A 15,722-nucleotide genomic window follows, 5' to 3' on the forward strand; every position below is an offset into this window, starting at 1 on the left:
TCAGGACATGGAAAAACCTTGGCAGGGTAAAAGGAGAGGCCGGTATTCAGAACACAGAAGTAACGGGTGTGTGTCAAATCCTGCACACGACTTCTGTCCACGAGCCACGACCAGCAACCGCACTGATACCGCAGAGTCTAAGTGTGCAGGGGCGGGGCGGGAGTGGCTTCCTGCGTCAGGCTGGGGAAGCCAGGACAGGGTACTTTGCTCTGAGCACCGCATTCCAGCGGCTGTGACACATTTGAAGCACCGTGTGTCTCAATGGCCAGAGGGTTCAGGCTGTGGAAGCCACATGAGAGGAGCAGATGGAGGGAGAAACCGCAGAGTTCAGTCTGAAGAAGAGTCGTGTGTGGAACAGTCCTACCTATTCAGCTGTTCGAGGTTCCAGGCTGACCATGAGTGACATTCCTCTGTGTCCGTGAAGGAGACAGTTAGGAGGGCTGAGTGGGAAAGGCGGTTCCTGCTCCGTGAGAGGACCTGACCGTCACAGATGCTTTGACGGTGAGACTCGCTGTCTCACGTCTCTGTAACAGGTGACACGGAGCTGGGACGCGAGGATGTCCAAGCCCCTGAAATCGTGTGCAAAGTGTCGTGAATGTGCATTTCTCTGGGCAGGAGTGCAACAACTTTAATTATGTCTAAAAGGAGTCTCCTAGATAGTTAAAACAAAAAATATACTACATTATTATTTAGCTTGTATACATGTTGTATATAATGCAATTGCATGGAGACTCCTATTAAACACGCGGCCTTAGAAGAACTACGTGAGCGTGTGATTTTTAAGAAATAAGGCATAACAAGGAAATGAAGGGAAATGTAAGTCCCTACACACTGAAGATTGAAGTGCTGTGAAATTTGCTAAGTTATTCACATTCATTACCCTATTGGTAACTTTCACAACACGTCTGGAATCAGAAAAACAGATGCTTATAGAAAACATGGCCGAATTAGGGATCAGAGCCTTTAGCAAAGTTTGCACCCTGTGACTCTAAGTCTCCTATGAATAGGGTCAAAGAACATAATCAAGTGTATTGGGAAAATTATACATGAGGTAGCATTATTTACAATATCGAGAAATCAAAACCATCTAAGTGACCAACCTTAACTTAAAAAAATGATGGTGTAGCCACATGAAAAAGGAGTTTGCACGCGTTACGTTTTGTTGGGAGAAGGGGAAATAACAGACAGTCTGACAAATGAATAGTCTCATGCTAGACAGAAGTGAAAAAAGGTAGGATGCAAACTTACACGCATAGTATGACCCTAATGGGAAAAAATCTGTGCGTAAACAGAAACTCCGAAAGTGAATGTGCAGAAGGAAAAACAGTTAACCATCTCTGGGTGGTGAGGGAATTGATGCTTTTCATTTCCTTCTTTATATTTGTGTTTTACAAATATATGATGCAGTTTATAAATATAGGCAATGTTTGTAATTTAAACATTACAATGTATTGAAATTGCATGTAAATGTATGCAGTGTTTGTCATTTAAAAAAGAAATGATGTAAGTCTGACTGTCACAGGGTAAGTGCCAAAGCGAGATTTCAAAGCCATACCTCTGAACTAAGAAGTCTCTGCTTTATTTTATTCCACCAAATTTTCATTCTGTAATCTCCCTTTATATATGAACATGGAGTAGCATCTTCTATTGACAAAATATTGTGTAAAACTTTAAGTGTCACAATACAGTAATGTGTTTCTGTATCATTCTTCATAATTTGCCATTGTTTGAGGAGTTTCTGTCTGATAATAGGCAAATTGGGCCTTTATTTCCTCCTCGGTAAAAGTCAGGATTATATCGACGATTTTTATTGAACCTCCGCCTCTAGAACTCTGTGTCTCCATCTCCTGTAAGTGGATGGCGTCGTCATTTGCTTCCAGGGGTCAGAGCTCCTATTGCACATACAATCAAATGTCTATGGAGATCATTTAGAAATGAAAATCTCATAAAAGGTTGTAATGACCGAGGTGGTGTGATTGGTTTTGAGTAAACTGTAGTTTTTCCTTACAAATGATATGTTAAAGAATCGAAGCATAATAGTAAATGTACTGAGGCTATAGATACCCACGATGAATGAGCACTTGCTCTTCTAAGTGGCCGCTGCGGCCCGGTTCCTGAAAATGAATCTGAGAATTCTGGAGAACGTTTGACAGCCCTCACAAACATGCGTGAAAGGCTCAGGATACAGAACATCTAATAGAGAAAGGTCCATAGCAGTAGGCCTGCTGATTCCCAGTTTCCCGGGTGTGGTTTGGAGTCCCTCAGAGCAGGATGGCCCCATTTCCCCGCGGCACCTTCTCCCCGGATCTCTGATCCACGGCGTTTCCTGCTCTCTGGGAGTTCCTCTTCCTCCACCCCAGTGCTTTCGTGAAAGAAGTAGCTGTAAATTTCAGAACAGGGAGCTCACTCTCAAAGGGTAGGGTGTTTTTAAAGGATTAACACTTCAGCCATTCAACACAATTTGCCTTTGTTGTTGCTGAAGAGAAGATTCAGGGATCCAGTCCCTTCTGTGTTAAATAAGGACCCCTCCATTTTTTTCTTCTTCAGGGTCCTTCATCATCGGCCAGCCCCTTGATGGGACTCTGCATTATTACTTGTACAAAATCCAGGAACTCCTGTTACTCACCCCCTCACTTTCTTTGTACCTATGTCCTCTACTTTCCCAGGGTCTGAAAACGGGGACACTGAGCCCTAACACCCTAAAAAATACCTGCTCTGTATTTATTTATTTATGCATGCATGCATGCTCTGGATGCTTTTAAAAATCAAAGTTAGGCCACCCTCCCTCTGACAACCTTCTCGTGGTTGCTGAAGGCTCAGGTCGGTATTCTTCTCTGAGGTTCCACAGGGACCTGAGGAAACATTTATAATATCACAGAATGCATTCAATATTGCAGGTGTCTATTTACTTGTCTCTCTCCATATCCACCTTGTGACCCAGAGGGAGAGAAAATCATCATACACCCGCAACTTCTCTCTGCCCATTTCCTTCTATGCCCTCCTCCCTTGAGGAGCATTCCTAGCACCTGTCACGGTGCCTGCCTGCTGGCAGGCACTCCACGCAAGATAGCAGGTTAGCTTATCGGGCACTATTAGTTATGGAACTGGGAGACCACAGTGATAGTTTAAAGTCTGTACTAACAGGATCTGTTTAGTACTAGAACACAAATGTGCGTGTTTCCTCCCTGTCTTAGGAGTAACTGCGTAAATGTCTTGGTAACGACAACCCAGCTGATCCCAGCACTCGCGAAGGTTCTGCTCTATAGTTTAGGAGGTGCTTTCCCCATTGAGAATATTTACAGTGCAACTAAAATAGGTAAGACAATTGCTTCTAAATCTGTGTGAAATGCGTTCCCTTCTGTGTTGGGGGGATTTTCTCGATGTGTGTCTCTGAGTGATTCCCTGTTTCATCAATTTTGCTGTCAGAGTATCAAGCAAATTCGGATAGCACTCAATAACAAAGTCCCCTGCAGCTCACTAGACATGTGCGAGTTTTATGAAAACTGTTGCCTGAACTCAGCATCTGGATAGTTCTTCCTCATTATGTATCTGTCATCACATCACAGGCTGTCCGAATAATACTTGGAATTTCTAGCCATGGTATTTAATATTTTATATAATAAGATACATAATATTTTATCCTTGCATGTGTAATCTGAATCTAACATAAAAATGCTGTTTTGGCAGGGGAGCATTAGATGGATTGTAGTGTCCTTAATTTCTGAAAAAAAAGTTAATTTCATGAATTAGGAAGCATAATTGGAAAAATCATCACAGAGGAATGACTAGAAATCCCCATTTCCAAAAATGCTCAGTAGCAATTAAAGGGTGACAGCCTGGCTTATCTGGGGAGTATCTATCTGTGGAGCCATCCTGACTTTTCACACTAAGACTTCCACACACTACGACTTCCAGTAAACTTGCACAAACAAAACTCCTTCCATGTCTGCCATCCTGAAAAAGTTAAAAGAAAACAGCTCAAGTGTTCCCTGTCTGTCAAGGAAATGCCTCAGGAAATAGATGGGTTGTGTAACTTGGCCTGAAGGTCAACAAATTTAGGCTCTGGCACCTTGACAACAGAAGTTCAAAATCCTAAAATCCCCTCCCAGAAATAACCTGTCCCGGGCCTTGCCTAGTTTTGACACTGACTCAGGCAAAAGGAGGCCCTGGCTGCAGCTGTTTCGGGACCATAGTTAGTGAGAGCGAAGCTTCGGCCAAGCCAGTCCTACTTGTTATAAGCACTAAGTTCAGAACCCCGAGGTCAACCCCTTTCATTTTTACATAAGTGTATGTATTTATGCTAGCGGGGTTAATACACAGAACTTTGCTTTACGACAAATCAAATAATCTTTTACTAGGGTACACATTTCTTCTAGGAAAGACAATATTTTTCTTTTTTTTAATTTTTATTGCTTACAATTACAGTTGTATGCCTTTTCTCCCCATCCCTCCACCCCACCCCAGCCAAACCCACCTCCTTCCTCCACCTCCACCCTCCTCCTTGATTTTGTCCATGTGTCCTTTATAGTAGCTCCTGTAAGACAATATTTTTCTTATTGGCAAATTATTCCTAGTGTTTAATCTGAAAAATCATTTTTATGTTTTCCTTGAAGCCATTCTTTTTCAGAACTCTCAGATTAAGACACATGCAAAGTGTAGCCATGACCACGTGAACATTCTGGGAATGAAATTCAGAGAATAATGCCGAGGTTACAAAAAGGAAGAGCTCGTAGAAATTCCGTGGTATTATTCCCATAGTGCAGTCAGAGGGTACTAATGTCACGGAGGCTGCGGCTCAAACAGCACTCTAGTTCACTCAATCTGAGCAGACCAGCTCCTAGCCACGTGAAGAAAAAGTTTATGTATCAAGGCAAATTCACATCTTAGTGTTCCCTCTTTCCTTGTGGGGGAACCTTTGGTAGTGCCCAGTATTTTCAGCTGACTTGTCTATACTATTTAAAATAAACTGGATAAAATTGATATATAGAATGAAAAGGTAAGTGTTGAAACTTACAGTCGCTTGTAAGGTTGTTCCAATATCCTTTTGGTAGAGCGGGAAATACTAACATTTTCCCTGGGTCAAGTGCTTAGCCCTACAGATTTTTGAAGCATGGAATGCATTTGTTGAACAGTCTGTTCCGAGTAAAGACTTGCATTATTCAAACATATTTGTTGATTTCATTAACCCAGAGATTGCAAGCTGGTTTAAGTGACTGATGTTCAAGAGAAATTAATTTACCACTGTATGTGAATCTTCAGGTTAATGAACGCAATGGCTGGAAGAATAAGCAGTGCGTTGTTTTTCAGGCAAGGAAAGCTGTTTTGAGCGTATAGTGTCCAGATTCGGCACTAACATAACTTATGTTGTGATTGGAGATGGCCGAGACGAGGAGCATGCCGCTAACCAGGTAACGTCACTCTGAACTTTATCTCATTTATCTTCCAGGAAAAGAAAGTTGCTTTGAACGAATAATGCAAAGGTTTGGCAGAAAAGTAGTATATGTTGTAATTGGGGATGGTGTAGAAGAAGAACAGGCAGCAAAAAAGGTAACCTGTCTCAAACAATGTTGGTGTGATACTTCTGATGCAAGCTTTTGTGTTTGCATTCCTATAGTTTGGTCCAATGGCAGCTTGATAGATGATTTAAATTTATAGATGCAAAGCAGTAAGAGCATGAGAAGGTCAATACTTACATTCAAATAAACCATTTGGAGTCTAGCATTTCTTTTGCCTGAAATTCAATAGGAGATGCAGGGAAATTTATATTTATTTGCTTGTGTATGTATAATGCACACTGATATAATGGGCTGTAAGAAAGCAGGGGAAAATATAACCATCTTTAAGCACACAGAATTTCACAATACAAAGAAGTTTAACGAGCTTTCTAGAAAATCCTGGGGTTCAGTTCTTACCCTTTTCCTCATCTGTCCTCTATGCCACACGGTCCTTGTGAGTCGTGCGGGCGCTCCCCGATGACAAATGCTAGGGTAGACTTAATAGCTGAAGCAGAAACCGATGCGAGAAAATTTAATAAATGTTGTTGGAATGGGATGTACTATTCAGATCCTTTCGTACCAACCTGTTATAGAGACTCAGGGGCTCCATGCCTCACATCTTCTCCAAGAGCGTTCTCTATTTTGGCAAGCCATTGGTACATGAATGAAGCCAAGCAGCTGGCTTTGACCACATTCAGCAGATCTCATAGGCCCTAGGTATTTAAATAAGCCTTTTCATCTGGCCCATATTTCTGAAGAAGAAATCAAGGCAGTTAAAAAACTATTAAATAGTTGGTCCAAGATCAAAAGAGGAATGATATCAGGATTGGCCCAGACATCGGACTATCAGTCAACACAGCAAAGATTTACTGCTTCCTTCTTTGAAGGATAGCAAAACTATTATTTAGCCAGGATAAAAGTGATATCATTTACAAAACAAAGCAAAATGATGAATTAATATTTTGAAACAATGACATATCCACTTACATTGTTTCACATAGAAAGAATGTTGTCCTTCATATCCTGAGATTTCAAATCATCATCTAATAAACCTTTCACTAAACACTTACATGTGCTGAAGTGTTTACCTGATTTTTGTTTTCAAAAAATAATGACATAACCAGTTTCCTGTATAAGTTTAGAGCTTTCATGAAAAGGGAAAGGAAGTGATTTGCATGCATAGTCAATTCAAATCAAGCAAAATGGAGAAAGGGAAAGAGCGCCCACTTGAGAAGGTCTGGTGACGTGTTGGAAGCCATTGACCTTGAGAGAGCCTGGCCGGCTCAGCTTCCCACAAAGCACCTCGGTCTTAATCAGTGTCAGTGACCCCGGACAGCACACTGGCCCTGTGGATGCAGCCTCAAGAAACACAACTTTCTTTGCTGACTACTATTTGAATTCCTTCCAGTGGCACTCAGGACAGACTCCTTCTGGAGTTTGTCGTGTCCTGAGTCCATGTTGTTTCTCTTTGCGTATGGACACCATGAGAACACGCGGCAAATGACAGTGAATGCGGCCCCTGCAGCGAACATTTTGTTGCAGGTGTCTCTTATTTAGCCTATGGGAAATTCACATATATTTGGGTCAAGGCTAATAAAATTCACCTTTCCAAACCTGAAACAGTATATGCCTTAGAAAATTAAAATGTATACCCCAGTTATCCATGGCATGAAAAACTAATTTGGCGTGCCAGTTGTTATAACTTTTGCTTTACACCTAAGACTTCAGGAGAAAAGGCATGACTCCCAGAACATAAGAACCTCGGATAGAATGCTATTTCCAAATGGTTGTTTATGTAGGTACAGTTTTGGTGATGGTGAAGGCTTATCATTCTGTTTTGAAACACAGGTGGCTGGTTTCTCTAGTACCCGTAATGCATGCCTTTCTTTGAATGTAGCTGTAATCGCATGTGCAGAAATATTAAGTACTATTTTGTTACTACAAATAGATCTGAGCTGAATGAAAAAAAAGTACTTCTGAGTGGATTTCTGTGTTTAATTTGATCTAAAAATATAGGGGTTTTTGTGAATTGAAGAAGAAATTTCAAAGTTTAGGAAAAGTAATGGATAAGTACACTCCCCTATGGAAATATATAGTACAAACCATGTTTACAATTTTAAATTTTCTAGAAGCCACATTTTTTTAAAAAGTAAAATTGGACAGAATTAATTTTAGTAATATACTTTAACCCAATACATCCAAAAGGTTATTATCTCAACACCTAACAATTATACAAATTATTAATAAGATATTTACATTCTTTTTTTTTTCATCCTGAGTGTTTGAAATTCAGTCTGTGTTTTGAACTGGACAAGCCACATTCAGTACCTACATGGGACTAGTGGCTGTGATACTGGACAGCAAAGAATTATATAACAATTGTGATTAGTACTTTAATGCTTGATTTTTATGAAAGAATGTATTCTCCATTTGTATACAAATGTATTTGCCTTATATACTTATGTATTTTATATATGTACATATATACATTCTATAAGATGTCATCAGTCAAAACTTACAAATAATGCTTTGATTTTGTTTATTGCTCCTGTGCAGTGCTCCTTTTTTTTATTACGTCACCCACAGTGGAGCTGTTTTATATATTTTTTCCGATCACATCCTTATGTGAAATTTTAACACCATATGTGTACTGCATACTCGTATATCTTTGTGGGCCTCAAGCCATTGGGATGTCTAAGGGTCTTTGCCCCACAGGAACCCACTGTTGTGTCCTTGCACGTGTCTCCCCAGCGAGAGTGGTCGCTAGAGTGCTTTCCCAGTCCCGTCAGTGAAGACATCAGTCAGCTCCACTGACCACTAGTTGCCCCAGAGGAGTAAGAAAGGTGGCCATCCCCACATCATTTTCCACCTTATACTCATACAGTCCAGCCGCAGGTTATTCTTTTACATAGAAAGGGATTCACTCTGTTCCTCTCAGAAGGACAAAAGACCTCGGGCTTAGGAAGTTGATCATGTTTAAATGGTATTTTTAACTGAGAGATGGAATTTGAGGTGTGATACAGTGATTAAAACTCGCCTCCCATCAGCTGCCTAAGATTTTGAGGCCATACTGCTTTCCCAGATGCTGCTGTGGGTGACGTCCTTGCAGAATAAGTGTTAAGCTACCTAAGAAATCCCCACATTTGCTTTTCCTATCATTGCAATCCAGTTCAGATCTATTTCTCTATTATTGTGACAATGCCATATTGATGCTACCAAGCCTTCAAATATGATCATCCCTCCCTTGAACTTGGGTGACTACACATCCTGGTGTGTATGGCTGCTTCACTGAGACAATAGTTATGATCTCTCTCCATTCCTTCCCCTTTTCTCCCCCACCCCTCCCCCTTAACCACACAGCACAACATGCCCTTTTGGAGGATATCAAGTCACTCAGACCTCTTGGCTCTCCATCAAGCACTGGAATTAGAATATTTGTAACTGTGTTCTCTAGCTGGAGATCCGTTGTTTTTTTTTTTTTTTTTAATATTTCAAGTACACTGAATTTTTATGTGTGATTCAATGCCTCTGGCTTTACACATATAAATTGTCTTAAAGGATGAAATCATATTTGGAATGAAAATTCCAGAATGAAGAATTCAGATTGCTGAATGGAATTAAACTTTAGTGCTACAGAAAGGAAGCTCTATGGTCTTATATTTACAACACTTTAATGATTTAACAAAAAAAAAAAATCTGTGGAGGTTGCTGGTACATACGGAATGAGTCCTAACTGGAATTAACAGCCTTAGCAAAGAACTCTGACCCTGGCGAAGCACCAACACACGCTCCGTCTGACAGGTGGTGTGCGACAACATTCCTCAACATGGGAGACCCTCTCGGCCCTGAGGTTTGAATCTGACTTTAGCCTGCCTCGCCCAGAAAACCTGAATTGGAATGCACTCGGGCTGCGTAAGGGCAGTCCTATCTAGACCTGTAACTTGTGTAAATTATTGATGCAAATAATTTACTGTGACTTTATTAGCAGCTGACTTTGAAAGTGGATGCAATTTTTCTTTCATTTGTTGGGGAGGGACGAGGGAGGGGAAATGGGAATCTGATATTGTCTCTCTCTTTTTTTTTTTAAGTTTGGCAAACAGAATGTTCATAATGATGTGTTGTGCCTTAAAGACAAGACAGCATTTGTGTGTTACAATGTAACTTTGGTTGAAAATCTCTGTAGATAATGAAAAACAAAAACCTTTGTGATCATTCTTAACATGACCAAATTTAAAATTCAAGCTGTCAGAGCTTAATACTACATCAGCAAGAAACTGAGTATTTGTTGCAATAAGAAAACAATAATAATAAAAGAAAGCTTGTGTTTTATTTGAGTTCTTAATAATTCCAATAATTATATGAGGCAACTATTAGTGCATCCAACCATAAGCAGGAGGTTTGAGAAAGACTGTGGGACCTTTACTTAGAAAGTGAAATGTATGTTGAAGTCCTAAGTACCCTTTCGACAGTTTTATTGGAGAAAACTAAGAGCCATATTCATGACCACTTACACTGTTTTAAGTTTGACTTTTTGATAAGTGTAAGTTTCTAAGAGAAGAAAATATTCTTATAAAAATGATAAGCAAGTATCCCCTAAACTTTCTTAGAATAAGCCATGAAGATGGGTTAAAATCCACATTGGGTAAATATGGCTGACACTAAAGCTAAGTGCATTTGTTTCCAATGCCATTGCAAAAATGAAACGTCACTAGGAGTGGAAGGTGGACAATGCCCCAGATGGCTTCTTAGGAAAAAAGTGAATCAATGAAAATTTTACCTAGAATATCATCATAAAATAAATCAGCAAGTGAGCCGGATCTTGGCAGCAGTACTAAAATTGCAACGGTGGAGTGGGACCTGGTTCTCTGCCTTTACACATCAGTCCAGTCTCTCTCCATTGCAGACCCGCAAACCTTAGTTTCTGCCTGCGCGGTCACTGCACAGCGGACCGCATTCACTGCAAGGGGAGCCTGGCATCGTTGTGTTTGCATGGTGTTTTTTTTTTTCTTGGTGTGTAGCCCATGTTAGGAACACGATACAGGTTCTCCTGTCATTTTGTGTGACATGATTTCCCTTGGGGAAATTTAAGCCTTCACGATCTAGGAGTGTTTTAATGATGTCTGCACCTGCAGTCCTGTGTTTAGAAAGTCATAACATGGGACTGGAGTCCAGCCACCAGCCAGTGCCCCTAACCAGGGGCTGGTTGTCATAGTTCACCCTCTGAGGCTTCAGTGGCTCCCATAAGATCTGTGCTTTGCACACCGATCACAACATTCAGTGTGGAAATGTGATTTTATTTTTCAGGCTATAAACCTGTATTTCTTTACTGAATGCGAAGGCCATGTTTACATTGGGCAGAAAGAGAGTGAGATCCAACTTTACATCAGATGGTGATTCCATCATGCAAACCATAAACTTCAATTTCTGTAGCCTTTGGCTACCTCTGCCCTAAGTACAGTTGCAGACAAGTTAAGGTTGGAATGCTAATAATAATAACGATAATAATAATAATAATTCTATGTTTCTGTTAGCCTTTAGCTTGAAAATAACAGTTTTAAAATTAAAGAGCTGCATTGATTATCAATAATTATATTTTATGCACTAAAACCTTAAATATTTATTACTGTGAATAAAACAAAATTATCTTTACTGTATGGCCAGTTTCTTTAAATGACAGAATTGTGGCATTACATCTAAATTTTTCATTCTCTTTCATATCAAGCAAGCAAGGCTTCTTATGCTGCTAAGCCTGCAGGTGCAGAGAGGAACAACCCCTCACAGGGCAAAGAAAAAGGTTGCTGATTGCCTTACCCTGTGCTGTTTCTCACACACAGCTTCTCCTCTGATTATGTGTTCAGAAGAGGCTGCCAGCATAAAACCCAAAGGCTAGGTCAAAGGAGAAGAGCTTGTCTGGCACAACAATGGAGCAGGCCAATGAGCCAGCATCACAGCTTGTCACGTGACTTTGAGCATGCTCAGACTAGGACCCTTCCCTTCCCACCTTAGTAACAGAAGATCCTCTTCCTTTCTGATCTGAAAAAAAAGTTAACCCATAAGCAACGAGCCCCTTTGGCAATATCCACATTCTATTTACCTATAGAATATTGTGCCTTATGGTAAACAAGTTTGAAAAATATTCTGCAACTTAAATGAGTTTATGGCTACTTTATGTACAAATGTGGTATATGACTAGGAAAGGTAACCATCCTGTGTTGCACCTGAAATATCAAGATAGGTGGCCTGGGTATAATGTTACAGCATACAAGATTAAGTCACGATGCCCCTGAGAAAGTTGGTAAATCAAATTTAGAGGCAAAATAAAACATTTAGAATCATGCAGTTTGTGCACAAAAAGTAGGTAACAACTCTCTAAAAAATTTTTTTTCCCTTGGTCTCTGGTAAACTAAGATGCAAAATAGTGTCAACGGCATTCTCTGGTATGGATTTTTTAAAGCTCATCTGTTTATGACAAGCCTACATTCTCAGTGAATATGGCATTTAGTATTTCTTTAAGAAACTAACTTAAGCGTCATGAGCCAAAGTTGCATTTTGACTCCGTACTATGGTAGCATGATGGGGATCTCACAGTCAAAGTCAAGGGTTTCTGTTATGTATTAGTAAAATATAGATTATGGGGGCCTACATAATTTAAAGAAATGTAAATTAATATTAAAAGCTTGTAAAAATATGTACATCTTTACTATTTCTCAATAAATACCTTTGGAAATGTTTTCATTTTCTTCACCATCCCATGTTGGAGAGTTGTGGTTGTATATATTTAGCTCGATTCTAAATAATGGGAAATTTGTATTTAGGTTTCTTGATGTATTCTTACTTTCCATTTTGTTGTGCCTGAATTGCATAATTTGCACTTCAGGCAAGCTAGGATGTAACGCAGTAAAATGTAACTAAGACTAAAAGTCGGTTGGTGTACTGAAAAGATGTGAGTTGCACAGTTTTTTACATATAGGTACTATATTCGGGTATAATGCATAGTGTAGTCATAGTTTATTAATGATAAAATAATGCCTTTCAGACTATTTAAAGCAAGTTCCCTTGAGATGAATATGGACATAATTCTGCCCTGGCCACGTGGCTTGGTTGGTTAGAGCATCGCCCTGGTAAACCAGGGTTGCTGGTTGAATCCCCCTCCTCCTCAGCACTCCTGTTTAGGGCACATGCAAGAAGCAACCAAAGAATGCATAAGTAAGTGGAACAACAGATCGGTGCTTCTCTCTCTCTCTCTCTTTCTCTCGCCCTCCCCTGCCTCCCTCCCTCCTTCCCTTCCTTTCTAGAATATGAACATAGTTTACAAGTAGCTTCCAAGAGTGATGGATTGTTTTTCTGAAATAGATTCAACAGCTCCTTCATTATCTTGTGTATAGTATTAATTATTTGCAAATCTGTTGCATGTGTAAACCAAAGGTAAATTTCAGACCAACCTCCTTCACAACTTTTAAAACATTAGCCTCTTAATTGAGGAAGTTTGGGAAAAGAGTTATTCATGAGCTGAGAATGATCTTCTGGGGAAAAAAAAACAAGTTTATAATGAATCAATAATTGTCACCTCTGCCCCCTTCTCCTTTTTTATTTTAAAAAATAGTATGCAACATCAGTATGTTTCATTGATTTAAATTACTTACAGCCAGAAAATATCACAAAAATGATATCTGTTTGAAAATTGTTATGATTTTAAGTTCAGAAGCAAAAAAATAAAAAGAAGGAAGAGAGGTGTATGATTTCCCTTAGTAAGCAGAAGCTAACCCATCTGTGTACATTTGCATTCTTTAAAAAAATCACTTATTGGGTGTAATGGTATAAAAGTATATATAGTCTCATTCACAGGTCACTACTCAAATCAGTCTCAAACTTGACCAGGCCAAGGTCTAATCTGGAGATGTACTGTGGTCAACAAAGATGTTCCCTCAGAGCATCCAGGGGGGAAATGGGCTAAGTTCTGACTTTCAATGCATTTCCCACACCCAGAGAAACTTCCAAAACTGTGTCAGCACACAATTTGCAAAATGTCCAAACATAAGTGCTAAGGAATCTCTGATATAACAGGTATCTCTCTACAAGCCAGATGATTATTTTCCCTCCCCATGAAAGACTATTTGATGGGGAGTTGTGGGAATACTCTCTCTGTAACTAAAGGGCACTGGTGTTATCCTTTGTGCTCATGAAATCTTAGATTTTGTGCTTGGCGGCTGCTATGATGTCCGTCTAGCTGTCTGGTGAACTTTCAGTGAACACACATGGAATTGATGAGGAAATGAAGGGGCCAACTAGTAAATCAGTCTCCACAGAACCACAGCAGGGTAGGGCTGACCATGAACTCATCACACTCCTGACCCTACACCTCAGGTGAGTAGTGCACAGAGGCACCTAACCAGCCCTCAAGGGGAAGATTCTCAAGATGGAACTCCAAGGTCAAAGTGGAGAAGGCCAGGGAAAGGGGATTGGAAGCATCTTAGCAAAGTGGAAAACATATGAAAGAATATAGATAAGCAAGAGAAGTAGAATGGTGTGCTCAAGGAACAGCAAGTGAGTGTTTCCAGAACACAGAATAAAGAGAGGGACTAGCAACAAATGAGACTGGAAAGTAAACAAGGGCCAGATCATGAGGATTTTCAATACAGTTAGTGAGTTTTAACTTTATCCTGGGATCAGTAGGTGTCAAATGAAAGGTTTGAAAGGTAAACAAAGGACTTATGTGTCCGGATTTGCATTCAACAACAGTTCCTCTGGCCACATTGTGGAGACTGAGGATTCAAAGAGGCTGCCACGGGATTCCTGGCGCGTTAGTGATAGATTCCTGGTAGCGGCGGCCATGAGTGTGGAGAGGAGTGCACAGATCCAGAGAGCCGAAGTTGCTGATGGCTAGGACTGAGCATCTGTTGCTGCTTCTCAGGTCCCCTGACCTCTAGGTCTCTGGTTTGGAAAATTCAGCACATGAAGCGTAGTTCACAGAGATCAGAAATACTAAAGAAGGAAAAGCAGACTCTAGTTGCTATCTTTATTGCTGTTGGTGGGGCTTGTGACTGGAGAAAGAGACGGAGACTGGAGCATCCAAAGTCGGGCACTATTCATTTGCAGGTGGTGGTGGACCTCAAGAGTCGTCCAGTGGGAAGATGGATGTGTAGCAATTTCCACATTGTTTGTTAAGCACCTTGCCATGTTCTAACAAAATTATTCTGAGTCAATAAGATTCTAAATAATTTTATCAGATAACATTAGTCATCTAAAAAGCATATAACATTATTGCAACCTTACGACGGCAGGGGTGAAAGCTGTGAATGCTGGCGATAATGCCGAGTGTGTGTGAACAGTGAACACCAGAGAAAGTTGTTTGTGACTACTGTTGATTTAACACCCTGCTTCCTCATCTCCCACCTGCCCCCAATTTCCAGTAAAAATAATGTAAATGGATTTATATCCCTGCAGAAATTCAAATGCTTCTATGAACTTTTAGTTGGTGACTGGTGTACCAGTCATCACGAGCTTATGTCTGCTTTGAAACAAATACGACATTTCCAATTTACAAGCCAAAAAAAAGAAAGCAATTAGAGAAAGCTCTACAACAGAATGACAGGTGATTTATTCATTTGCTTGGAGGCAGATTAATGTATTCCAAAAAATATGACCTTCATTAAACTATATGTGGAATGAACTGTTTCAGGAGAGTGGGCAATAGTGATTTGTACATGAATAGAAATTAAAATCAGTGCCAAATACACACCTATAAAACAATCCTAAATTAAATTACTTCCATATTAGTTATGGGAACAGCAAGGGGTGGGATGGGAGAAACACTGGAGAGAGCTCTGAAAAAAAGATGGTATAACACATCGTTTTTTAAAACTCTCATTTAGAGCAGCAATTTTCAACCTTTTTCATCTCATGGCACACAAAAACTAATTACTAAAATTCTTCAGCACACCAAAACATATATTTTTTGCCAATCTAACAAAAAAATAGGTATCATTTTGATCCATTCACACCAGACGGCTCTTGTGTTGGCTGTTGTCATTTTTTAATTCAAAAATCTAAGGGAAAAAGAGGTCAGTGCCCCTGACTAAATAATCAGGTATAACATGTTTTTAAAATTCTTGTGGCACATGGGTTGAAAATTGCTGATTTAGAGTTTTGCAAGTGATGAGTGCCTTTTTCAAATGTTGAGGACCGACTGCTCTCCTAAGTAAAACCTAGTACCATAAACAATTACCA

The 15,722-nt window shown here is 39.9% G+C and overlaps 1 protein-coding gene across 14 annotated transcripts in view; it reads left to right on the plus strand.

Moving 5' to 3' along the window:
• EYA4 (EYA transcriptional coactivator and phosphatase 4) overlaps positions 1-11,828 on the plus strand; it is a 251,129-nt gene extending 239,301 nt beyond the window's left edge. For 7 of the 14 annotated variants that reach the window (XM_053914038.2, XM_053914037.2, XM_053914039.2 and 4 more), the window contains 3 exons: positions 3,195-3,316; positions 5,447-5,547; positions 8,856-11,828. In XM_053914038.2, the coding sequence (XP_053770013.1) occupies positions 3,195-3,316; positions 5,447-5,547; positions 8,856-8,936 (304 nt within the window). In that variant the 3' untranslated portion in view covers positions 8,937-11,828. Of the gene's footprint in view, positions 1-3,194; positions 3,317-5,307; positions 5,409-5,446; positions 5,548-8,855 lie in introns of those variants that run through there. The other 7 variants (XM_045188797.3, XM_053914040.2, XM_053914044.2 and 4 more) reach the window with 3 other exon arrangements.
• The last annotated feature ends 3,894 nt before the right edge of the window (positions 11,829-15,722 follow it).

This window comes from Desmodus rotundus, chromosome 11, assembly GCF_022682495.2.
Source record: "Desmodus rotundus isolate HL8 chromosome 11, HLdesRot8A.1, whole genome shotgun sequence".
In the NCBI taxonomy this organism is placed as follows: domain Eukaryota; kingdom Metazoa; phylum Chordata; class Mammalia; order Chiroptera; family Phyllostomidae; genus Desmodus; species Desmodus rotundus.